Raw genomic sequence first — 27025 nt, 5'->3', positions numbered from 1 at the left:
GCTGTTCTGGCCATTATACCTGCGTAATTCTCTCTTTCCTGTCTGCAGCCTGTCCTGCTGGGGTGCTTTCTGTTTTTACTACAAAGTGGGCTTCAGTCCTGCCGAGTTCCCCTGGACAGCATCACTCTCCCTTGCCTTTTGCCTCCAGCTGCTTCCTTTCCCAGCCAGGAGCTGCTCAAAGAGGCTAAAAAAGGCCCAGCAGCTTTGAGCATCTCACGCAGGATTTGAGTAGCCAGGGTGTTAAGATGTCTGCAGTGAAGGGAATTAGCACTAGGATACAGGGTGACTTTATGTTTTTAGTTTCTGCTTTGTGATTGAAGTCTAGTTAACTTACAGCTTTCCTTATTATTGTTGTGGTTGTGGTTTTGTCTCCACGTTGTAGCCGACTCTTTGTAACACCATGGACTGCAGGCTGCCAGGCTCCTCTGTCCATGCGATTTCCCAGGCAAGAAAACTGGAGTGGGTTGCCATGCCCTTCTCCAGAGGATCTTCCCAACCCATGGATTGAACCCAGGTCTCTTGCATTGCAGTGGATTCTTTACCATTTAACCCACCAAGGAAGCCCTTTAGTTATTACATAGGTCTCCAAAAATTCCAATGTCTCCCAGTTTCATTTGATTCCATTTCACATGACAGGAAAGCTGAAAAAACTAATATGTGGTGAAGAAGTGTGTCCTCACCGTCTTAAACTGATTTATAATTCTAGAAACATCTGTAGTGGTTGAAGGGCCTATTCTCCAGTCCTGGCAGATGCAGTTTTGCTTTTCTCTCTTCCCCATCACTTCCTGGCTCCCCTGAACTCTCAGCAGGGCAGCAGCCTCACCAGTGAAGCAGGGTAAAAAGAGCAGGTCCTGAACTACATGCCCTCTTTTTTTTTTTTCATTTGTATTTTTAATTGGAGGATAATTGCTTTACAATGTTGTAAAACATTGTATGGTTTCTGCCATACATCACCATGAATCAATCTCCTCCCTCTTTGAACCTCCATCCCACCCCCCACCCCATCCCACCCCTCTAAGTTGTCCCAGAGCACTGGGTTGAGCTCCCCGTTTTGCAGCAACTTTCCACTGGCTACCCGCTTTACATCTGGTAATGTATATGTTTCAGTGCCGCCCCTGAGCTCGCCCCACCCTCTCCTGCCTCCTCTGGGTCAAGTGTGTGCTCTATGTCTGTGTCCCTATTCCTGCCCTGCAGATAGGTTCAGCAGTACCATCTTTCTGGATCTCATACATATGCATTAATACACAATATTTGTCTTTCCCTTTTGACTTACTTTGTATAACAGGCTCTAGCATCCACCTCACTAGAACAGACTCAAATGCATTCTTTTTTATGTAACAGTCCATTGTATATTTGTACAACTTCTTTATCCATTCACTTGTTAATGGACATGTCCTCTTGGTAGCTCGTCTAACTTGAAATTTGTGAGACAACCCCCAGGGTGGAATGCTCACTTAATCATTAGCTGCTTTTTCTCTTTCTGTCTAAGGCCTTCGAGGAGAAAGCAGAAAACTTGGGCATGAAGAGAAATTCCACCCTTTCTACAATTTAGCATTTTGTGTTGCAAACCCAACCTCCTTACCCCAAGAGGAAAGCAGTAGAAGCAATTAGGTTGCCATGGGGATTGGTAATTGACTGATTAATTTAAAAGCCAGAGAATTGTAAAAAATGATATAAGTGCATTTAAATATTTTTTTAAAGTTTATCTACTAATTATTTACTACTTACAAGACCAAGGCTTTGCACATGTTTGAACAGGTTTTCCTGACTGGCTTTTTCCATGGCTCTTCTTGCAGAAGCCTCACCAATTATGCATCATCAACAAATTTCCAGTTTGTGTTTCTTTAAAGAGGGCTGGAAATTTCTAGAGCACTTAAAAAACAGTCCTCAGTCCCTCCCCGCTTAAATATTGAGTTTTCTCAAGGTTTTCAACATGTTTTAGATGGAGACAGGAACTCCTCTTCTTTGCCACTAATATTTCATTGCTTTATGTAGTATTTATTTAAATTATGTAATTAGAATTTTAAGTACAGCTGGTACCGAGATTTAGAAAAAACTCTTGTCAGTAGGATGGATGGGAAGTTGGCAGGCTCACCGGCACCACCCTGGCCCTGGCCTTGGCCCCTGGCTTCAGGGGAGGGCGCAGAGCCCCGGCACCTGTCAGGTGGGAGGAGGGGGCTTCTCGGCCACCATTTAACTGGTTCCTGCCGCCTCTCTCAGTTAATTGATGTTATCAGCCTGCCAGCCTCCTGCCCAAGGAGAGGAAGTGGATGCCTCTGATCTGCCTGCTCTCCCTGCTTTTGGAAAATTACGGAACCACTCTCTTTGCTCCAGGGCCTAACTGTGGCGCCTCTTCTACTAATTAAAAATAGCTCTGTGCTTCTGAGGAGAACTACCTCGGGGCCTTCGGAGCCTCCTTCACCTTGGAAATTCCTTGTTGCTGACGGATGAGTACTTGAGGGGTTGAGAGAGGCCGGTCACAGGCTGGGTGGTGAGGACGGTTAAACTTGTAGCAGTTTCCTTTGCGAAACTGAGAGATTTTGAATCCAGGCTTTTACATCTCTGGAAAGGGTACTAACACTCTGTTCGAAGCAGTGATTCTAGTCGTCTCATGGTTGCATAACTCACAGGAAAACATTTAGAAATTCAAAACAACTTTAAGGTGAACACAAATGGAAGCTGGCATTTGAGTCTGAGCTCCTTGTAGTTCAGTACTTCTTAACAACAGGCGGCTGGCAGGGCTTCCCAGGTGACGCAGTTGGTAAAGAATCCGCCTGCCAATGCAGGAGACACAGGTTTGATTCCCCGGTTGGGAAGATCCCCTGGAGTAGGAAATGGCAACCCACTCCAGTATTCTTACCTGGGAAATCCCGTGGACAGAGGAGCCTGGAAGGTTACAGTCCATGCGGTCCCAAAGAGTCAGACATGACCAAGCGTGCATGCACACGGACTCACATGCAGGACGCATCCCCTGAAAGGCGACCCCCTCCAAAGGTGTCCTGTCTTCATTTTCTCATGCACAGGCACCTTAGGGTTTATGCTGCTATCACCAGAATCTGAAGTCTTGTGTTAAACAGAGATTGTTTAGGTGTTCATTGATGTTATCAATCTCATTTACAAATAGATTTTTCCTCCAAAGTTTCCAATACAGTTTGGCCTTATGCAACATTGGTGTGTCAAAGGAAGCAGATCAAATTCTCTCACGTGATCATGGAATAGGAAATATGGCTTTCCCAAGCTTGCCTTTCATGTGAACTAGAAACCACAGGCCAATGAACATACATGAATTACCAGGCCATTTCTTCTTTCAGCCATATCTTTTGTTCTATTAATGGTTCTATTTAGAACTCATTTCTTAGTGTCTTCTTTGAAATAAGCATGCAGATTTGTCATTTCATTGTTTTAGTAACTAAGTTGTGTCTGATTCTTTTGTGACCCCATGGACTATAGCCCACCAGGCTCCTCTGTCCATGGGATTCTCCAGGCAAGAACACTGGAGTGGGTTGCCATTTTCTTCTCCAGGGGATATTCCCCCAACCCAGTGTGCAGATACTTGAAGACAATTCATTGACAGTTCAGCCTATTCTGACCTAAAGACATCTAAATATGCTTTCCTTACCACCACCAACATCTGGATGCTTTTAAAAGAAATACCCACTTACTCAGGGTGTAACCATATAATCCGCATATTTGGATGAATACATGTATCTTATGGAGAAGTAACGATGTACCATTACTGTCATACCATGTGCCTCTCTGCTTGTTGGCATTACATAATGACTGCAGAACTCAGCATTTATGTGAAAACATGAATACTTACAAAGTCTATGTCAAATAGATTGTGAAAGATATCCTTTGTGGTATTGGACAGGAGTTTGAGGTAAATATTCTTTACGTGGACAGTAGAAAAAGGAAAACCATATAGCATTTCTGGAATGTATTTGCCAAGCATGTATTTTGGAAAACAGCCCAAAGGAACATATTTAAGGCTGTGATTTTAATGCCGAACTAAGGAAATGCTTTAATGCATCAGCTAAGCTCATGGATGGTGGTAATCATACATCTGGTTTACCTTAAGCTATAGGAGAGGGAATGAAACTTAAGAATGGAACAAACGTCGTGAGACTCAAGATCCATTTTTGGTTTGTAAGGATGCATGTGCGCAGTGTAGGATTTTTAATTGATTTTGAAACATAAGCACTGCTTTGGCTCAGGAGTCCATAAATGCAGGTCACCTGTCCTTTCTTTGTGACGTAGCCTGTGACTTTCACTGCAGGAAGTAGATGTTTTTATGGATAGGCCGCTGTTGCTGCTGCCTTATTCCATGGCCAAGGAAAGGAGGGCTCAGAGTAGGCTGGTAGGGCAGAGAGGGGGCTGTCCAAGTCAGAGAGCTACCCTGTTAGCACAGGTCCTGGCCACTGCCGCGCAAAATATTGATGACTAATTTTTTCTTTTCTTTTTAAATTGAAGTAGAGTTGATTTAAAATGTTTCAGTTAATAGGTAACACTACTGTGTGTGAAGCAGATGGCTAGTGGGAAGATGCTGAATGGCACGGGGGTTCAGCTCCGTGCTCTGTGATGACCTAAAGGGGTGAGATGGGGGTGCGTGGGAAGGAGACTCGAGAGGGAGGGGGTACACGTACACATGTGGATACTGCGTGTTTTTATACAGCAGAAGCTAACACAGCATTGTGGAGCAATTATGCCAATTTTAAGCAATTCCATTATAGACATATGTTTTTTCAGATTCTTTTCCGTTATAAATTATTACAAGATATTGAATATGGTTCCCTGTGCTATACATTAGGTCCTTATTATCCATCTTATGTACAGTAGTGTATATGTGTTAATCCCAAAGTGAAAGTGAAAGTTGCTCAGTCGTGTCTGACTCTTTGCGACCCCATGGTCTATACAGTCCATGGAATTCTGCAGGCCAGAATACTGGAGTGGGTAGCCTTTCCCTTTTCCAGGGGATCTGCCCAACCCAGGGATTGAACCCAGGTCTCCCACACTGCAGGCAGATTCTTTACCATCTGAGCCACAAGGGAAACCCTGTTAATCCCAAACTCCTCATTTATTCCTCCTTTCCCTTTCCCCTTTTGTAACCATAAGTCTGTTCTCTATGTCTGTGAGTCTATTTTGTAAATAAGTTCATTTGCATCTTTAGACTCCATATATTAGTGATATCATAAGATATTTGTCTTTGGCTTACTTCACTTAGTATGATAATCTCTAGTTCCATCCATGTTTCTGCAAATGGCATTATGTCATTCTTTTTTGTGGCTGAGTTGTATTCTGTTACATATATAATGGAATATATATATATGTATCTGTATCTCACATCTTCTTTATCCATTCATTCATACTGATGAGTTCCTTAAGCACATTGCCCAGCACAATGCATTTCTCACATGGAACATAGTCCTGAAAGGTACTTGTTGATTTCCTCAGCTTAATTTTTAAATCACAGCAAGACTTCTTACCTCAGTTATCAGGTTTTTCTTATCCTGCTATTTGTTATCATTTCAGACATCATACTGCCTTGCCCTTTAGAACTACTTTTGTCAGCATTTTAAAACATTAGCTATTTCAATGTTCTTTATCCAGTGACCTAACCCAAGGTGGAGCCGGTCCGCTCAAACCTGCAGCAGGTCACCGCTGATGAATAACATTTCTGAAAGCGTATGCTCTGTTAGGTGTGGCAGTCTTTCATAAGTAAAGTTGGCAGCTACAGCAGGACTTGCCTAACTAGCAACGTAACCTAAACAGTTTCTATTCCAAATACATTTTTATTCAGGAAATAATGTGTGTGTATGATACCTATGATTCTCTCATCACTCTAGATGTAGCCAGATGAGATGTTACCAGATACTTGTTCTTATCAAAGCAATTATTGTTATAATATAATATAATCTTTACCCTTTTTTTTTAGTACTTTTTATGAGGACCATTTTTAAAGTCTTCATTGAATTTGTTATGATATTGTTTCTGTTTTACGTTTTGGTTTTTGGCTATGAGGCATGTGGGATCTTAGCCTCCCAAAAAGGGATCTAACCTGCACCCACTGCATTGGAAGGCAAAGTCTTAACCACTAGACCGCCAGGCAAGTCCCCCCTTCCCTTTCAACATGAGCTCTAGTTTTAAAACTTTAAATGTTTATATCTTTCAAATTTCATAGGCAAGGACATAGTCTTCTTTATGGGAAAATCACTAAGTAATGAAGTCCTTGGAGAGCCTGACCACGGAGTCTGTGAGTGTGGTTTTCAGCCGTGTGTGGGGTGCAGGCATCTATCTGCTCAGGCTAGCAACTGAAATGCATTTTTGGATCCAAGTATAAACCTCTCTAGATAAATGTTTTTAGAAGCTGATTTTAATGAGAAAATCCCGCCCAACAAAGGAAATCCTATTTTCTGTTTTAAATCACGCTTTCCCAGTTTAGTGAGTAGGACAGAAATTTGACATCAGCCCTAATTCAACACAGCTGAAAATTTCTGCCCGAACACTCAAGTCTACGGGTTTTGATCATGAGGTGAGTTACGCAAATTCTCTTTGAAATATTGCCTGACCGAGTTAGGGCTACTGAATCAGACATGTGTAGAAGGATAGGAGGGAAGATTTAGGGCTCTTCTCGAGGCTGATAAAAGGCAAGTGTGTGTGGAAGGGCGGGGACAGACACACAAAGACCCACCAGCCACCCTAGAGGCAGGAGAGCATCCCAGGCAAGCTGCTCTTGGCTGCATCCAGGGAAGGGACTGAGTCTAGAGACATCTCACAGGTCTCTGCCTGGCTCTGCACACTTGGTGAGAGGCGGCCTGGGCCAGGGCAGGCTGAGAAACCGTATCGCTTCCTCAAGACCTGGCAAAAAAGAAGTCTTCATTCCTTGCTTCAACAAATGTGTCCGGAGCATCTTTGGAAAACTGGGCAAGTTGCACTGGAACTCCAGGGATGGCAGGACCCCATTCTACCCCCATCTAGTTGGAGAGATAGGCAGGTGCATACATGTGAGAGAAGTTCTGTGTGTGGTGCGGGAGGAACACCCTAGTCTGGAATTGAGGTGGTAAGAGATTCAGGGATTCAGGAGCATGTCTGGAGGAAGTGGGGTCTGCAGGGCTTCTAAGAGAAGCGGGGGAGGGCGGGTGTCAGCCAGTCAGGGAAGGGAAAAGGTCAGTAAGAGGCCCTATTCCTGCTATAGCTTTTTTTCATTCTGGCCTGTGGTGAAAATAGTTACTTCTAGGGCTAAATGATGGAATAAATGTGTAGAAAGAAAAAAATAATAATTTGAATGGCTGAAAAGACTGCCTGATGGGACAAATTACTAGAGAGTTTTCAAAGCCACTTTGAAATGCCAAACAACCTGTACTTTATCTGTTCAGAATTGCAAATCCTACAGAACTCCATTTCAGCCAGGAATACCAATGATTTTGTAGTGGGAGATATTTTAATTTTCAAGTATCAGTCATGTAGTCATGTAAGATTTTTTGGGCCACATTTAATTTAATAACTAAGTGGGAGCAAATGTTACCAATTTCATGTGGAGAGGAGCCCATTGCATGAAGAGCTACTGGATGTGGCTCAGAGAATGTTCATTGGGAATCTACCAAGTAGATGGGAGAGATGGGCAGCTAAGGCTCTCAAATCCCAGGGTAGTGGTAAAGAATGCGGCTTCCATCCCTAGATCAGGAAGTCACTTGGAGTAGGAAATGGAAACCCACTCCAGTATTCATGCCTGGAAAATTCTATGGACAGAGGAGCCTGGCCCACTATAGTCCATGGGGTCACAAAGAATCAGACATGACTGAGCGACTGAACACACAGATACACGTTCTTATTCAGAAAGGAAAACTGGCCATCCTTCCCATGTGACTCACCTGCTGTCCTCTGCCTCCAGCCTTGTGTTTCGTGAACTTGGAGACCAAAGGTCCCTCGCTCACCACTGCATCCCAGGTTGTCCTGGTTACCATCATCACCAACATCTAGGTGACATGTATGCAAGTCATGGAGGAGATACCTCTTTGGGTGAAGCTGGGCCCTCTGGGAAACAGAACAGACTTTGCTGAGTTTTGAGGGAGGAAGGAAGAGAAGAGACAGCTTCTGGTGCTGTTTGCTTCTCTGATTTCTTTCTGTCATCATTTTGTAGCCCCCTCCATCCTGCCATGGGTCAGCCCTGCACAAATCCCTCACCCCACCTCCTTGCAGCATGGTTAAGTCCAGATCCAGAGCAAAGAGTTGGCTAGATGTGGGGAGACCTCTGTCTTGGACCCCAACCCACCACTTTCTCTTTGTGTGACCTTCGGTAAGCCACAGGACTCTTAGAAATGCTTTTGATGTGTGTATAAGGAGGAACTGAATTAGATGAGACTTAAGTTCCTAACCCCACCAGCTCCAGTTCTCTGCTTAGGCATGAAGATGCTTGGGGAAGCACCTGTGACATTCTTAGCAGCCCTGACTGAGGTGGCCCTTTGTACACACTTGTGTGTGATGTCCTGGAAATCAGGCGAGAGTGAAAATGGAGGGACTCCACTTTCTTGCAGTTACATCCCAAGCTGGGGCCTCAGGAGCAGTGCTCTGCTTAAAGAGAGCACTTATTTTGGCTTAAAGAGAAATGCCAGCATTGCCAAAGATCTGTTGAAACACAACTGCTTTGAAAAGAAGTTCCCTTTCTGTTAAGACTAACAAGCAAACAAAAGCCCTTCTCTGGCTCCTATTTCCTTTACCTTTTTATTTGATTTTTTTATCGGATGATAATCGCTGTATAATATTGTGTTGGTTTCTGCCATACATAACGTGAATCAGCCACAGTAAGGAAGACAAGAGACAGCTTCTGGTGCTGTTTGCTTCTCTGACTTCTTTCTGTCATCACTTTGCAGTCCCCTCAGTCCTGCCCTAGGTCAACCCTACACAAATCCCTTTTGGTGTCCCTCCCTATTCCATCACAGGTTAGGCAAATAATATGGATAAAATTAGAGACCAGGGTAAAGTTGACAGTAAAGCCCCCTGCTCTCCTGCCAGGGGATCTCTGCATAGTGAGCCTAAAAACCAATGACTTAAAAAGGACATACTTGAGAAAAGTGTTCTCAAAGCAAGAGAGATATAGTGGTAACAGGCCTGATGCCTCCCACCAACACCCTGCCACCCTAGGCCAATGGAGCACACGCACACTCATGTTCCTAGGAGGATGTAATATCTGGGGATTTACATAGGGTAAAGATTTTTTCCTTCATCCTAGGCAGTGAGTGTGTCCTCAAGGGGGCTGTGAGATCTAGAGACAGGAATCTATTCGTCAAGTACACTTCTGCCTCTCATGGGGAAGCATCTTGCTGTTCCATTTGCACTAAAGAGTCATTTTCTCCAAAGCTAGAGGGAAGCAAGCTCCCATTGGCTACATCCTGAGCAAATGTGTTGTTCAGACTATGCACCTGCATATTTGACCAGAAGGCGGGGATCTGGGGACCAGTGACCACCAGCAGTGACCACTCATTGCGATCTCTTTCTTACACTTCTGAGGCTCATGGCCACAGCTTCCAGCACGGCTGGGCACTCCCTACCCTGAAACAAGTCTGGGTGTTAGCACTTTAGTGCAGTTCAAGATCTGATTGGTCTAGGGACCAGAGGGGGTACCTCCTGCTAGTGTTGTGCAAGGGTCCTGTCCATTCAGGCAGGCTCCCATGTGATGTATCCCCATGCATCCTACTGTTTTAGCTACTATGATTCTTAACACGCTCAGCTTAATGATTAAAAAAAAAAACACATTTCGTATACACATGGTCCTGTGGGGAGGACTGTCTTTGCCCCACATGGTCTGGGTGTTTAATGAATCACTTGAAGGTGGGTCCTCAAACTGTCTGAAGGCTCAGTCCCACTCATACCTGGCTATTGACTGGGCCTTTTGCTGGGGCACTCAGCCAGACACTTACACCTGGCCAATCCAAGTGACTAGGGCTTCCTCACGACATGGACCCTGGGTTCCAGGGCAAGTGATCTGATGATGTTGAAGTGATGTTATGATGTTGATCCAGAAGTCAGGCATGTCGGCTCTGTTGTATTCTTTGCACCAGAGGATCCTTAAAGGACCAGCCAGGTTCAAGGGGGAGAAGTATTAATAATAATCTGTCTCCTGGCAGCACAGGTAAGGTTCTGGAAGGCCATACGGCTGTGGTCACACACACATTCCACCCTGCCTAGGCACAGCATGGGGACAGCAAGGAGGTTCTACCCAGCCCCTGCAGGGTGTGGTCCGCACGCAGGACTTCCACAGCTTTGTCCAACTGATGCTCATGACTCTGGTTCCGTCTGGCCCTCTGTGGACAGATGGAATTTCTTTGAATGATGGAGCATTTTTTATCAGATTGATAAAATATGTAAATCTTCCCTCTTGTTAGCTGTCATTTCTCAGTTTAGGTCTTAAGCTATTTCCATTCCCAAGGTTCCATATGAGAGCGGTATGGTAAAGCCATAAACCATTCAAATAACACCCAGGTCACACGCAGCGTCCTTTCAGGACAGGATCAGGGTCTGTCAGTAGTGATTTGTGCAGGAGTGTGGCAGAGAGTCTGTGACGTGAAGAAGCAGTCCCACGAGAGAATGCCAGTCAGCTCTTTTGTTACTGATCAGAGAACCTTGATCTCACTGAGTTTGTTTCCCTGTGCCTCTTTGTGCTTTTTAATCTTTTTTTTTTAATTATTGAAGTATGGTTGATTTACAAGTTGTGTTACTTTCAGGTGTATAGCAAAATGATTCAGTTATTACATTTTCCATTATAGGTCATTACTAGATATTCAAAATAGTTCCGTATACTATACAGTTGGTTCTTGTCGGTTATCTATTTTATCTGGGGTAGTTTGTATCTGTTAATTGCGTACTCCTAATTTATCCCCTGTCCTTCCCCTTTGGTAACCATATGCCTTTTCTATTTCTTGTGTTTCTTAAGCTTTAAAATTGTTTTTTAAAAATATTCAGTTGTATGTCTTCCATACTTTTCCATTATGGCCTGAATTAGTGTTCTAAGTGACTTTTTTCTTTATTATATTTCAGAGATGTGGAAAATACAACAAAACATTGAGGAGAAAATAAAAATGTACTATAATGCTGGCCCTCCAAATAATTGTTAATATTTTAGTGCTTTGCCTATTTGAGTATTTCCTCATTATTAAATATTCTTATATATGATTTTAACGGCTAAGTACAAATTGAATATACCAGGACTTAATTTAACCACTCCCTTTATTGTTGGACACATGTTATTTCCTCTTTCTCATACTCCTAATGCAATTACTTTTGCATTACTAAAGTAATAATAAATTTTTATTTAACACATATGATAGAGATTGTCTATATTTATTAAAATGCTTAATAAAAATTATTTAAATTTAAATATATAAATTTTCTTTTTGAAAAATTGCAATAAAGGGACTACTGAATCATAGACTGTAAATAATTTAAAGTTTTGCTGTTGTTGTTGTTTAGTCGCTAAGTTGTGTCTGACTCTGTTGCAGCCCCATGGACTGTAGCCTGCCAGCCTCCTCTGTCTATGGCATTTTCCAGACAAGAATACTGGAGTGGGTTGTCATTTTCTCCTCCAGGGGATCTTCCTGACCTGGAGATCAAACCTGCATCTCCTGCATCGGCAGGCAGGTTCTTTACCACTAGCATTATCAGGAAAGCCCAAAGTTTTTCTATATGGTCTTAAATCACTTTTCCAAATTCACACAATCACTATCAATCTGCACATAATTTTAAAATAAAAACAGGCAGGAATTATGTATGTGGGGGAATATGTAAAGCCATATTTTAAATGGACTTAATTCAGCTTTGATTTCTATTTGTTTTAGCCCTAGGATGAAAATTGAATCATTTGATTCCATCAAAGAGTGTTTTAAATTCCTTAGCTTCATGTTCTGATTCTATGCTTTTGTGTCTCTTTAGAGTGTAATCTCTGGCGCATATATTTTCCCACTAACACTGTATTTTTCTCCTTCGTGTATGGCTTGTGGTTCCACTGCTGTCAATCATTTTTCTCCAGATGTTCTTTTTCTTGGTGTCTCGTTTAGTTCATGCATGACTATGCCATTACTCATTGCCCGTTGTCTTAACTTCCATGTAATTTGTCTACTCTGTAATTCTACATCTTTGAATGATAATGTTACTACTTTTAGAGCAGTAAAATACACATGTATATGTGATTTTTACTTATTTACTGTTTTCTCCTCATCACTACTATGGTCAATTATGAACAAACCTTCATGCATGCTTCACATGCTTTCTTGTATAATCGTGTCCATTTCTCTGCAAAATTGTATGTTGTCACTGAATTTTTTGTACATATATTAATTTATAATATATTAGATGTCTTTAGTATTTACGGTAGTTATGGGTACTTCATCTGCAGTGTTTTCTTCTAATGTAGTTGACCATTTGGGATATAAACTTTAGGGAATTCTGGAGTTGATATAGTGAATGTTAAATTACATATCTTGATTAAATGGTTTTTCTTGGACTCCAATTATAGTATTATACAACTTGTGAACTCTAAGGACTTTTTAAATATTGCCACACCTGGGCATTTTGTTGTTTTTTTCCTCGCCATTAATTATAGCTTTTTTAGTAACTCTGCAATTTAATCTGAATATATATATCTCAGTTCTTTTCCCTATGCAAAATTATTTTTATATACCTTCTAAGACTTTCACCATTAGTTGGAAAAATACTAGTTTTACTTTTGGTTACTTTTAAATTCTGAGCTCACTTTTTGCTGCTTATTTATTTACTTATTATATTTTTATTGAGATATAATTGACATATAACACTGTGTAAGTTGAGAGGTACATTGTTTTTATATGATGCAGGTTATTACAAGATATTGAATATAGTTCCCTGTGCTACACAGCAGGTCCTTATTTATACCTTTCATATAGCAGTGTGTATACGTTAATCTCCACCTCCTAACTTATCCCTCCTCCCCCTCCCTCCTTGGTAGCCATAAGTCTGCTTTCTGTCTGTGAGTCTGACTCTGTTCTATGATAAGTTCATTTGTATCATTTTCTTAGATTCCGCATATAAACAATATCATGTGACATTTATCTTTCTCTGTCTGACTTAGTACAGTAGAGATTCTAGGTCTATTCATATTGCAGATGGCATTATTTTGTTCTTTTTATGGCTGAGTAATATTCCATTGTGTGTATATGTACCACATTTTCTTTATCCATTCATCTGTTGATGGGCATTTAGGTTGCTTCCGTATCTTGGATATTGTGAATAGTGCTGCTCTGAACACGGGGGTGCATGCATCTTTTTGAATTATAATTCTCTTTGGTTATGCATCCAGGAGTATGATTGCTGGTTCATACAGTAGCTCTGTTTTTCATTTTTTAAGTAACCTTCATATTATTCTCCACATGGTGGTTTTGTACAGAAAAGTGACATAAAGAGGGCTCTTTTCTGGTTCATGTGTTGGATACAAGTATGAAGGGGAAACATTTCAGGAGGCAGGAGCTCCCAGACTTGGCTATTCATTCACGGAAACAATGAATGCCGTGTGCCTACCGTGTGTCTGACATTGTGCCAGGAGCTCTGAACCTACAGCGAGCAAGCCATCATTGTCCGAGCTCTTAGGGGGCTTGACATGCATCGTCCCTTCTTTTGTGGGACTTATGCCCTGGTGTGAGAGAGGGAAAATGACTACTTACAGTGGTGGTGATAGCAGCTGTACATACAATACCGGTCTCCTGGCATCTAAAGTCTCCTTGGGAATGCTCTTGCACTGTTGGTGGGAATGTAAATTGATACAGCCACTATGGAAGAGGGTATGGAGATTCCTTAAAACACTAGGAATAAAACCACCATTTGACCTGGCAATCCCACCCCTAGGCATATACCCTGAGGAAATCAAAATTGGAAAAGACACATGTATCCATCCCATTGTTCACTGCAGCACTATTAACAATAGCTAGAACATGGAAGCAACCTAGATGTCCATTGACAGATGAATGGATAAAGAAGTTGTGGTACATATACACTGTGGAATATTACTCAGCCATAAAAAGGAACGCATTTGAACCAGTTCTAATGAGGTGGATGAACCTAGAACCTATTATACAGAGTGAAGTAAGTAAGAAAAAGAAAGATAAATATCGTATACTCATGCATATACGGAATCTAGAAAAATGGTACTGAAGAATTTATTTGCAGTGCAGCAGTGGAGAAACAGACATAGAGAACAGACTTATGGACATGGGGAGAGGGGAGGAGAGGCTGAGATGTATGGAGAGAGTAACATGGAAACTTGCATCACCATATGTAAAATAGAGAGCCAACGGGAATTTGCTCTATGGCTCAGGAAACCCAAACAGGGGCTGGGGTGGGGTGGGGAGGGAGATGGGAGCGAGGTTTACGAGGGAGGGGACATGGGTGTGCCTATGGCTGATCCATGCTGAGGTTTGACAGAAAACAACAAAATTCTGTAAAACAATTATCCTTCAATTAAAAAATAAATAAAATTTTTAAAAAATCATAAAAAAGTCTCCTTAGTATTCTAGCTTTCAGGGACTGTGACCAGTGTACAAACACATGTTCAGTGCCCTATTAGAGTCCTGTGCCCCTAAAGGGCACTCTCTGTTCTTATAGGTCAGCCTCTCTTTGGTTAGCATTCCTATTCCAGTGTGAGTTTGCCCATGAATGCAGTTCAAAGACCCAGGCTTCCTCTTTGATAAATCCAGTTTAGGAGTTGATATACTGGATACAAGTCTTGGAAATGACTGGATGCAGGAGATAAACTGTGGAGTTACGTACATACAGCTTATCATTCAGTAATAACCTGAAATTGCCATTCTCAAGAATGACCTCCAGGGAAGACAAAGTTTCTGGCATGATGCCAATGGGATTCAGAAGGTAGCAGAGCTCTGTTGGAGAGTCTTCCCTTTGTGGACCATTGGATAAATCACAGATGTGTTCATAGCCCTGAAAATATCTGTAGTTTACTAATGATATTTTTTTTTCTTTTTCCCTGGCCAGGAATCCTATATCTTTTTGGCAGAACTTGGAGAAAAATGTGAAACTATAGGCAAGAAACTATTGTACTTAGAAGATCAACTGCACATGGCAATCCACAGTCATGATGAAGATCTCATTCATATCCTTTTAATCCCGCAGATGAAGCACCTGTTGGGCTACTTTGTAAAAGAAAGTCTTAAAAATTTGCACGGTTTTCCTATGCCTCAGCAGATGGAAACAAATAGATACTCCTGGTATTTAGAGTTCAACACACCTCTGATCTCTGAGATTATTCAGTATGTGATGTTTTCTCTCTAGGTTTTGGTAAGTTGGCATTTTTGATGACTAAACCTGACTGCTAAAAAACTACCAAAGAAATTCAGACATGCACAAAATCAGGCCAAAGAAAAATGTAGTTTTGGGGCTGTGCAGCTGGGTTTGTGGGGCTCAGATGGTTGTGAGTCTGACTGCCTCAGTTTTCCAGGGGCTTTCTAAATACCTAGAAACCCAAATCCATCTTCAGCTTCCTCTTCCATGCAATTCTGCCATATGATGGGCAGGAGAGTATCACACTAGTGGGGCTTCATATTACTCCCTTCCAATTTTTTCTCATACAAGATTCAGTGCATTTCCTGTCACACCTGCAAATTCCTTTATCAAAACTAGTTGCCAGTGAGCAAGATGGCACAAAAAACTACTGGCTTAGGAGTTTGTCCATGTGAAGCACTGAATTTCATATTAATCAGTGTATGGTTTGTCCCTGGTTAGCACTTCTGAGGGCAGATGAGTGAGTGCAAGATGGATGAAGGCATATACAGCTCCATCCTGTATTTTTTTTTTTTAGGTATTTAATCATAAGTTGAAACTTCTCTAGATGAAAGTACTTCTTTGTTCATTTATCTTTTCTGTTCAGTAGTATGACTTTTATTAGATGTATTTGTGAGAAATGTAGCTATTTTGAACTTTGTTTCTCATTGCTGTCTTTTCAGAATTCTAGCTCTTGCCAGACTTTATCTGGAATATGTGTGTGTGTTTAAAGAGATTTGAATGGTCAAGCATTAACCGTAATCACAAGTATTCAGATCCACAGTCTAATGATGGATTCAGTGTTGTGTTTCTTTTCTCCTTATAACCTGAAATCTTTCACCTTGCTTATTAAATTTAGCAGGAAAAAAATTTTCACCTTAATCAGTGATTATTTCCAATTGCTCAAGGTACATTTTTAAAAGCAGACATTCTGTTTTTCATAACTCCCTACCCCTAATAAACTGTTATTTAAGCTCTCATTAAAAAGCTGGCCAAAGAAACAGTAGCGGTATTTTTGTCTTTCACTTTTGTTTGTTTCATATTCATGGATCCCACAGATTTGAGCAGTTGTTAGGGGAGTGTGGCCTCCAGCAGATGGACAAGTGACCGCCTGCGGCTGGGCACCTGGGAGCAGGGTCCTGCCGAGGGCCAGTGCACATGGAGCGGCTCCTGGCCAGCAGGTGGGCTTGTTCCTCGCTGGGAAAACCCCCCAGCTTCTGGTGGGCTCAGGGAACAGTTCTGACAGCTGCATTTGAGGTCTGTGTTAGCCTCTCGTTTAGAAATTTTCCAAAACGTTAGTTTGATTCTAGGGAATTGGGTTTTCTCCTTAATAGATTTGGGTAGTGGGAAGGAGGCTGAGAGGGGACAGAGCTGTGTATAAATAGGATGCTTTTAGTGTTCCCAAGCCAGACTCAGGAGCAATGGGCTCATGGACAGTGGATAATGCCTCTATAAGCATCTCCAAAGTCAGATAACAACATGTACCTGTAAGGTTCCCAGGTGCCACTAGTGGTAAAGAACCTGCCTGCCAACGCAGGAGATGTAAGAGATGTGGATTTGATCCGTGAGTCAGGAAGATCCTCTGGAGGGGAGGGCGTGATAACCCACTCCAGTGTTCTTTCCCTGGAGAATCCCATGGACAGAGGAGCCTGGCAGGCTTCAGTCCATAGGGTCACAAAGAGTCGGACACAACTGAAGTGACTGAGCATGTGCTCACTAAGGTTTTTATTTGAGTTAAATGGGTTATACTCAAGAGATGTGTTGACCATAGTTCTTATACATGGTTAAGTGCTTGGTCTCAGGTAGAAAAACATTTTCGGTGGCAGTGTCACAAGATCAAACCACATCCCATTTTTATATGAGGTTTCAAGATAGATTGATTCAATCATTTTGTAATAAATCCTTGCAAGAACTGATCAGTAACCCTACAATGACTTATATGAAAAGTCATTTCATTCTGATAAAATTTCTATAGACAGATAGGGATTATTATTTCTACATGATAGTTGAGAAGACTGAGGCTTAGAAATTGCATGACTGTCCGAGATCGTTTCTGACGAAGGGCAAAGCATCCAGCCACCAGCCCATGGTCCTTCATGGCCAATCAGGAGGCAGCCATGCCTGTAAGTAGCTGGACAGGTTTATTCTGTGGAACACACAATTGCTATAAAAATGTTAAACTTTAATAAGAGGTGTTTAGTGAAGATATGTTTATTGAGAATTTTGCTGGTCCTTGTTAAAATAAGTGGAAACGTAGAGGGAACTTGTCAAACCAGGATTGGGAAGCACTGGTTTAGGTACTGAAGTCACCCTCCACCTGTAAAATTTACACCACAATATGGATTTCGATTCAGACTTTCCTCTGCATCTCTGGCTTTGTTCTGTGTCACTGATGGACAGTAAATACACAGAAGGTATCTTTGAATTCAGAGTGGCGCTTAGTGGATCTGGGTGCCCTGAGATAGAAAGACAGGTTTACAAGGCACTGCTGAGGCTTCTTACACAAACCAAAGCCCTTGTTTCAAATGAGAACTTATCTCGATTCAAAGAGGCTGCTGAAATCCTCCAGCCAAGCTCCGATTGGTTTGTGTTTCCATTCTTGATCAAAGAGACAAAGCTGAGTGCAGTTGAAAGAAACAGCTTGCCGTCAACAACAGGAAAGAATTTCCCAGCGAGCGCAGTATTTTTGTTTGATTCCATTAAGGACTCTGCCAGAGCCTCCTGTGTGTAGGCTGCAGCGTGAACATGATTAATTTGAGCCCACATCGATGTCCATGTCCAGAAGATTCAAGCCTTGGACACTCCAGATGCGGGAGGCATGGAACTTTGCATAAGCCATGAGTGTGAGAAAGCCCTGGGGCTGTAGCATCAGGGGTGGGCGGCAGTCACAAGCATGGGGCTGACCTTCCCAGCAGATCCTCTGGGCATCCTGGTTTCACATCAAGGCCGTGGACAGCTGACTTGTAGTCTCTTGTTTTTATGAAGAAGGCACTGGATTGACAGAGTGGAGGAAGGGGAGAAGACAGGCCGTGTCTCCTCATCCTCCTGACAGGCTCACTAAATCACGCCGAGTAACAGCACCAGCCCATCAGGCAGCACACGGCGAGCATCTGAGAAGAGTCTGCAGCGCTAATTGGAAGAGCCGGCATCATAGAGGTGACTCACGCCTGGCATCTGAGGCGAGGACGGGAGGTGTGACTTCACTGCCACTCAAGCCGGGATTTCCAGGAGTGTGTGTCTGAGTCTGTAGTATAATTTCACAGTCACTTTGGATCCTAATTAGCAGTTGTGTTTTGAAAAAACATGTTGAGGGGATGGAATCATTCCTCCATGTAGATAGCGCTTTAACTGAAAACCATCTAGGTTAGGTGGATGTTTTAGCGGTGATTTTTCTCTTTCTCCTTCAACTTGTACAACACTCTTTCAGAAGGAAAGAAGGACACCTAGGAGTGGGACATTGAGCATATTTCAGAGCCCCCAGAGTAATTCTGACTGCCTCTGAATCCTAGATGAGACAGGACAGACTGATTCTATCTGTGGTTCCATTTGCATTTATGTCCAGGAAACCCTCCTGGATTTCTGTTCTTTCTCTTTACTTGGAATGCGTGGTGCCCAATCCATTAGTTTTGGTGGTGCTTGATGGCATGCAAACACTCTAAATACATCCAGACACATACACAAATGCCACATGAGCTTAAGAGCCCTTGTTTGGTTCAGCTTTAAAACATGCAGCTGTAACTGACAAAGGAAATGGGAGTTTGGGGGAATTGCTCTTGCCTCCTTGGAAATGCTTTCATCTTCTTGAACTGAAGAGCTGGAAGAGGGATTGTGACCATCATGGTGTCACAGATGAAAGAAGTGAGACCCTAAGACGCTGCAGTTTGACCATTGTGCGCACTGTCTGATGCGAATATGGAGGCCGGGGTTCTTCCATCTGGCCCCCACGAAAAGGAGTGGAATGGGAACAGAAGGAGTGGGAGCCCAGGAGAGGTGTGGACACCTGGCTCCGACTGCAGGCTTAGCGCGGGTTAACTTGGCCCTGGGCGGCACCACAGGAAGTGCGCCTGCGCAAGCTTCACACCCTTTGAGGCTGTTGCGTGTGGGCGGGGCTTTTCTCTCCGCTCCTCAACAACTGTGCCCTCGCTTTTGGCTTTGGGAATGCAGGAAAGTTCCCAAGACTGTGGCCACAGGGCCTGCGGAGTCACTGTTGATAATGAAAAAATAATTTAGCAAATGAGTAACTATTTCAAAGGAAGTACTGTTACTTCTTTTGGAAGCAAAGGGGATCAGATGCACTGAAGATCGTCGTTTGACCCAGCTAATGATCGCTTGGAATCACAATTGGCAGTAAAACACTCAATTGTTTTTGATATATAAACAAAAGACCTCTTTGGAAAAATCTGAGGATCTTTGGACATGGCTGCCCTAAAGGACAGTGTGGTCTTAGCACTGGAAGACGCATGTGAAACGTGCTTTTATTCATTGCAAACACACTGCACAATTTTGCCATCAAGAAGTAATGTTCTTGGGACTTCCCTGCTGGTCCACTAGTTAAGAATCCGCCTTTCAGTGCAGGGGATGTGGATTCAATCCCTAGTCAAGGAGCAAAGATCTCACTTGCTTCCAGGCAGCCAAGTCCGTGTGGCAAAACTCAGAGCTCATGTGCTACAGCGAAGACCCAGCACAGCCAAAATTTTTAAAAACCTTTTTTAATTGTAAAAAAAAAAAATTTTAAAGAAGTAATACCCTTGCCTAATACACCTGTAGTCTATAGCAAGGTGGTCTCGGGTTCAAAGGGGTTTTTAAAGATATGGCATGCCAATCCTTATGCCATCGTTGTAATCAATGTGCTGACTTTCTTAGCTGCCTCAGATCTTTGGTGGCACATCTGTTACCGAGAATGAAATGCCCGCGTGGCTGAGAGGTTGCCAGGGCACAGGCGTACTGAGAATCATTTAACTCCTTTAGACCTCTTCTTGCACTTAGATATAATAAGCACCTCTGTCACATACACATAAATTCCAGCTCCGAGGTTTTACTCTGTTTCCTCAGAACTTTCACAAAACACATGGTCAAATATCAACCGGCTTTAACTATGAATTTATTGGAGGAGCAGTCAGAAAAACCTGCATTTTATAAGTAAGATAATGAAAGCACTGGATGGTTTGCCAGCTTCCCAGAGCTGATGGGCACATCCTCAAATTTCCATCTTCTCACTCCTCCCTGTGTCCCTGGAGATTATTGTCTGAGGGGCTGAGATTGTCCGAGATTATTGTCTGAGTGTTATTTTAGTTGTATAACATAGTCTTTTTCTTTTGTGGCTTCTTTCTCTTTTCAAAACCCTTTTTCAGTGCGTTCTCCCAGTGCTAGAAATTTTATGAGTTCTTTAAGAGGCAGTTGAGTTTGGTTCAGTTTCTCTCTCTAAAAACGCTGGTTGTCATTCAGCGTATCACGAGTGGGGCCTGTAGGCCCAGCTGCCTATCAGAGGTAATGAAGTCTCAGGAGTTTGTCAAGACTCATAAACTGCTCAAGCTCTATGCTTACTCTTTATAAATGTAGCTTAACTTTGTGATTAATTGGCAGCTTGGTATTTGGTCTGGGACCACTTATGTTCTTGCTTGTGTAAAGTCATATGTGTTTTTACTAAAGATTAGCAGAGCTGTTCAGAGAAATAGAAGAAAACGAAATCTTTTAAAAAAGAGAAAAGAGAAGTATTGGATACTTTCTTCTCTTGGGTCTCCTCAACTCCACCCTCTTACCCCCACCCCTCCCTCGCTCAAGTTCAAGTGCAAGGAGTGAATCATCATAGTAGATGTATGTAAATTATGTAAGCGATGAAGTCTGGTGAGGCTTCAAGAGCAAGAATAACTGCCAAAGGCTTGTCAGGGTGGCTCAGCGTTTTTTGTTTAGGTGAGCTTCATTTGCATAATTCCCAGGATCCTTTGGAGTTCCTTATTTAAAAAAGAAAAAAAGAAAGCTTCCTATAGTCATAACCTAAAGGTATCTCTGTCTCTTGACATCGAATTTGGATAAAACAACACTGTAGTAGATGTAGGCAGTCTGTGAGTGGGAAGACTTCTGCAAGCTGCTTACCCTAAAGCTTTCTGTTTTCTGCGTATCTGATCTAGTAATATTTAAGTGGTCTGACCTCATGCGAAGATGTACCAGCATTTCAGTGGTGTCAACGTGTTCTGAGTTTCTTCTTAAGTTCCTGTTGGATGAAGTTAAATTAGTTTGCTTATTAAACTAACAGAATCTAATCCACCAGTCATTCTGTATTTGTCTTAGAATTGTTCTGACTCTAGGTACACCAGGAAAAGCAGAGTTAGCTGTGGATAGACAGGAAGACCACCATTGTTTAAATGTTCCCGAGCTTAAACACCTAGAAGAGAGCTCATCTCTTAAAAGAAAGGCCGTCATATTATTTATTCCATAGAATTATTTGCTAAGTTCTCTGTGATTGCTTTATCTCCAGGAGAAAGAACTTTATAGGTCAGGAAACTAAGAGCCCAACAGTTTAAAGAAATAATGTATCAATCAGCTAGCCAACCCAGAGAGTGCAAGCTCCCTGCCTGTGTCAAATCTCTAGTGCCCTGAATGGCTGTTTCACAAGTGCCCCAGAGCATGTTAACACATGACAGCAGATTGGAACCAAAGGGGTTTTGAAGTCATTGTTTCAGGAGAAAACTGAGATTCAGAATGATTTACACACGGTGACAAGGCTGGCCAGTGGCCGACAGGCACTGTAACTCACGACTCTGGCCGTGGACCTGTGGTGGCGCCCAGTCCTGGCTTTCCCCAGGAGACTCTGGTTTCCAGCCGTCTTTCCTTTCCACTGTCAGGGCACTTGGATGTGCAGTGGCCCCCACCCCAGCAGGGGCTTAGCAGGAGTACAGGCTCACTGACCATAGTCCGTGGAGCATCCTAGCTTGCCATCTGTCTCAGTCGAAAAGCTGACTCTTCCTTTTCCTGTTGGAAACCTTCCTTGAGACTGTCAATGACCTCGGGCCTTGTAGGAACTGCAATCGCTCTTAAAAGAAGTGTAACATTTGTATTAATATTTAATTGGTCCAATTTGGAGGAACTTGAAACTGCAATTAGAGGGCAGTGCCCATCTGCTTCCAGCAGGCGCGTGGCTCTTACCAGATCCCTGGGAGGCTGCAGGGGCCGCCCGTCACCTTCACGTGTGTTCCTTAACAACGTGCGCACAGTCTCTCAAGGGGGAGCTCCAGATGGTGAAGGAAACTCTCCAGGCCATGGCCCTGCAGCTCCAGCCAGCAAAGGAGGCGGGGGAGAGGGAGGCTGCAGCTTCATGTGTGACAGCTGGCGTCCAGGAAGCACAGGCCTGAGGCCTGACAGGACGGAGGGTGAGTGACCGTGTCATCAGCATGAGCGCTGGGGGCCTCTCCCACCCCTTCTGCATAACCAGTGTGCCTGAACCCATTACGGAGATGTGAAGCCTGGATGCCCAGCCGAAGGGTGGTCCTCTCTCCTGGGGCCGAGTTCAGGGGAGTCTGCAGTTTGGAATATGCAGGGGGGGGGGGTGATCTGCTGATTTCCTTCTATCAGTCTGAGACACTTACTGTGTCATTAACAAGAGCATCCTGCAGAGGACTTGGAAAAAATCTCTCCATTACAGTCCCCATTAGACAGACGGTAAAAGTGTTAGCTGCTCAGTCATGTCCAGCTCTTTGTGACCCCATGAACTATAGACCCCCCAGGCCCCTCTGTCCATGGAATTTTCCAGGCAAGAATACTGGGGTGGGTTGCCATTCCCTTCTCCAGGGAATCTTCCCAACCTAGGGATAAGACCTGGGTCTCCTGCATTGCAGGTAGATTCTTTACCAGCTGAGCCACCAAGGAAGCCTCATTAGACAGAGGTTGGGGTGAATTCTGCTAGAAAGATGTCTCTTTTCTTGTACCATCTTGCTTTCTGCTGCAATTAAAATAGCTCCTGATTTAAGAACTTATAAAAAAAGAAAGCATACATGTCTCTCTCATCATACCTGCTACACTTTCCTACAGGCGCGTGGTATATAAGGGAGCTAATTAACCCTAGAATCTGGAAATAACAGCTTTTCACCCTAACTTCTCCTGTGATTCTCTATCATCTCAGGAGAATTAAGATCAAAATTTCCAGAAGGTATTTTTAAAGAGACAGCCTATCATGAGCCCCAGCCCTCCGGTTTTCCTGTTGTGGCAATACCTATCTTTGTAGGATGGTCCCTGATGTTTCATCAGGACTTGCTGAAATTCACCAACAATTAGAGCATGAAGGGAGTAGGGGCCATAAGTGGGTTGGGAACATGTTTAAATGTTTAAGCCTCTCCTATATTCCCCTGAACCAGTCTCACACAGGATCAGGCAGGACATGGAAGTGGAAAGCTTCAGTGCAGTTTAGTACTCAGCAAGGCAGGGCTGTACTCAGATAATCAGTGCTATACTCAGTTAATCACTGCTGTGCTCAGTCAGGCAGTGTTGTGTTCAGTGAGGCAGTACTGAACTTGGTTAACCAGTGCTGCACTCAGTTACCCAGTGCTGCACTCAGTGAGGCAGTGCTGAACTCAGTTACCCAGTGCTGCACTCAGTGAAGCAGTACTGAACTCAGTTAACCAGTGCTGTACTCAGTGAGGCAGGGCTGTTGTCAGTAATAGTAATGTGGACACTGAAGGCTTCTCACTGCTGAGGCGGCTGTAGAACAGGCTGAGCTCACCCAACAGCACTTCCCAGGGTACACTGAGGAAGGCAGCCTTGAGAGATGCTCTGTAGACACACTGCTCTCCTTTGGCATGTTTGGGAAGCGTCCTATGCCCGTCATTTCTGCTGGAGAGCAATGGTGCAATCAGCATATTAGCCTTTGAGAATGCTTCAAGTAAGGAAACCCTCTTGATTCCGTCTTGCCCCAAACAACTCCCCAAGTTGAATGGATCATAGTGTTTAAATTTAAAATCTATGACTATTCCATCAGTCTACTGCTGTGCAGCGCTGCATTCTCTCAGGGTGTCGTGATCTGAACACTGGTTTTTATCACTTATTGTGAGTTAGAGGTGAAACTCAAAACCTTTGCTGTGCGGTGCTATGCTTAGCGGCTCAGTCGTGTCTGACTCTGCGACTCCACGGACTGCAGCCCACCAGGCTCCTCTGTCCATGGGATTCTCCAGGCAAGAATACTGGACTGGGTTGCCATGCCCTCCTCCAGGGGATCGTCCCAACCCAGGGATCAAATTCAGGTCTCCCACATTTGAGGCAAATTCTTTACTGACTAAGCTACCAGGAAAGCCCCAAAATTTTGTAGTGTTGAGTTAGTAAGGACTGGCCGCAGTTTATACGTGTAATTGACTAACTGGTGTTTTTGTATTTTTGTCTCTTGACACTCAGAAGGATTAGTGATGCTCCTGTCTTCATTCGGATCCATGGACAGTAGACAATCTTTGTCATTTCCTGAAGTCACACTTCCATTTCCGAAGGCAGCTGGTGCCTTGCTCAGCCTTCTCCCGTGCAGTGCTTCCGTCAGGAGATGGCCCTGCTTAAGCCAGCAGGTGGCCACGGTCCAGGGAACAAGCCAAAGCACAGCATATGAATTTCCTGATTGTCTTTTCTACAATTTTCTGGTGAGCACTTAAATATCTATACTATGCATATTTTAGTAAGAATATAATTAGTTTGTTCTAGGAATGCTTTTCAATGTTTTTCAATGATGGAGTGAATTCTGAATTATTTATCATGTCTAAGCAATATTATGTACTAGTCACATGGCACATGGAATTCCTGAATCCTTGAATTAATTCCACTGAAGCAAAACTTGTAGAGTCAGAATTGTCTCTAATGAATCCCTACTTTGAGAAGTGTCATCTTAAAAAACCCCACGAGACATTTTAGCAGTCACCTAACGCAAGTGTTTTGTATTACTCAGGGACCATCATGAATAATTCTGTGAGGATATGATGTATCTGAAAATTCTGGAAGCTAATGACTATCTGAGTGTGCCCCAAATAAGTGTTCTCCAGTGTCCCAGTGGGCAGCATATCCATCTCCTTGTTGAGATGCCAGATCAAGGTGGGTGAATGATGCTTTAACCACCTGCTGCAGCTCATCCCTAGTCTGTGCTGGTGTCAGAGGCAGCCAGGAAGCCTGCACAAGGCCAGGGTGTTTCTTCTGCCCACACGACCTTCTCACGCCCCTCTTCAGCTACAGTGACCCCAAAAATCCCAGGGCTTTATATCCAAAACCATAATAGAGGGCAGTTTCTGTCAGGGCGACATAAGAGGAGATTAGAGCTTGGGTTTAAAAGCCACAAAGCAATAACAATAAAAATCTAAGCTTTTATGGAGATGGTCAGGACCATAAGCACAAGTGCAGGTGGGAAATGATGGCTTTGGGTCTGATTCCGTGGCAGCATGCGAGAGAACCAGTGATAGATTCCATGGTAGCCTGCACTGAGCTTCTGGCATCTGAAAGCCAGCCCGTTGTCTCTACCAGACCGAGCTGGGGCGTGTCCTCCGTCAGTGACCTTCCCGGTTCCCTCTAACTTCTTGACATTTCAACATCAAAATGATCTTCCTCAAATCAGATGAACATGTTCTAATAGAAACTATTCTTCCTGTGTGGTAGGGGTGGATTCCCCACCACAGGAGCATGGAGGTGCTCACATGTGTGTGTTGGGACTGTTCCAACACCTTTATAATCATTATCATCTTAATTCTTAGTCCAACCTTATGGGGCAGGTGTTTGTAGTTGAGGAAATTGAACCTCGGGAGACTGATGAACATTACCCACAGCACAGAGCAGGTGAATGGGGGCCAGAAGCAACAACTAGACTGCTGAAGACAGGTAGACCACTCCTACCTGTGTTCTTACTGAAGTGCTTTTAGTGTCTTTAGGGGACTGCAAGCCTAGAGCTTACTTGTTCCCTTGAGAACAGATGGTCATCTTGGAACTTCTTCTTGAGAATCAGAGAACTGAGCCTAGGGAAAGCCTGGCCCCTCACACCCCGAGCTGAGCCTCACTGCACTGTGACCGTGAAGTCTAGACTCAGGCTTCAAGGACCCACCATCCGCCACTGTCCTAATCCACCATTCATTCCCCATCCCCTATAAAGTCATGCCAGGAACAACCACCTACTCCCTGACAATAGGCAGATTTTCTTGAAAACGTCCATCTAATTGGTGTTTTTCAGAAAACATTAGAGAAAGCAGCTTTACACTCATTGTCTAATGGCTTACATTAACAAATAATTTGATGCTCTAATTTTGAATACCCTCATCTTATCTAATCTTTGAATTTTGTCATGTAATTTATTATTTCATAAAATTTACTTTTTATATGTTAAACTAAAAATGTTACCCAAGTCATTGGTGCGCCTTTAACATTTTTTTTTTATCTTCTGGAGTATGGAGGATAGAAAAATGTATCAGCTTTACTCTTCTCATCTTTCTGTTATAGGATGAGTCATGTATTTACATTGCACAAAATGTTTCTAATAAAGCAATGCTTTAAAAGTGTGTATGTGTTTACTTTCAGATATTAACCAGTCAGAAAATGATGGAATTTTATATTCCAGACCCTTTGAAGAAATTGAAAATAACATTACCATTAAGTGGGGAACAGGACAGAGTGCCCACTAACAACACTGAAATATTTTACTGGAGATGCTGGCTTAGGCAAGAAAAACAAATGAGAGTTACAATCTGGCAAGGAGGAGATATAACATTAATAGTGGCAGGTGATGTCA

General features: G+C 43.1%; 1 protein-coding gene across 4 annotated transcripts in view; it reads left to right on the top strand.

Moving 5' to 3' along the window:
- Positions 1-26795, top strand: part of DISC1 (DISC1 scaffold protein) — a 428932-nt gene extending 402137 nt beyond the window's left edge. For all 4 annotated transcript variants that reach the window (XM_043924985.1, XM_043924986.1, XM_043924983.1 and 1 more), the window contains 3 exons: positions 15010-15127; positions 22504-22661; positions 24673-26795. In XM_043924985.1, the coding sequence (XP_043780920.1) occupies positions 15010-15127; positions 22504-22643 (258 nt within the window). In that variant the 3' untranslated portion in view covers positions 22644-22661; positions 24673-26795. The remainder of the gene's footprint in view (positions 1-15009; positions 15128-22503; positions 22662-24672) is intronic.
- Positions 26796-27025: the final 230 nt, after the last annotated feature.

Source organism: Cervus elaphus, chromosome 15 (assembly GCF_910594005.1).
Source record: "Cervus elaphus chromosome 15, mCerEla1.1, whole genome shotgun sequence".
Taxonomy (NCBI): Eukaryota; Metazoa; Chordata; class Mammalia; order Artiodactyla; family Cervidae; genus Cervus; species Cervus elaphus.
This window is presented reverse-complemented; position numbering and strand designations above follow the sequence as displayed.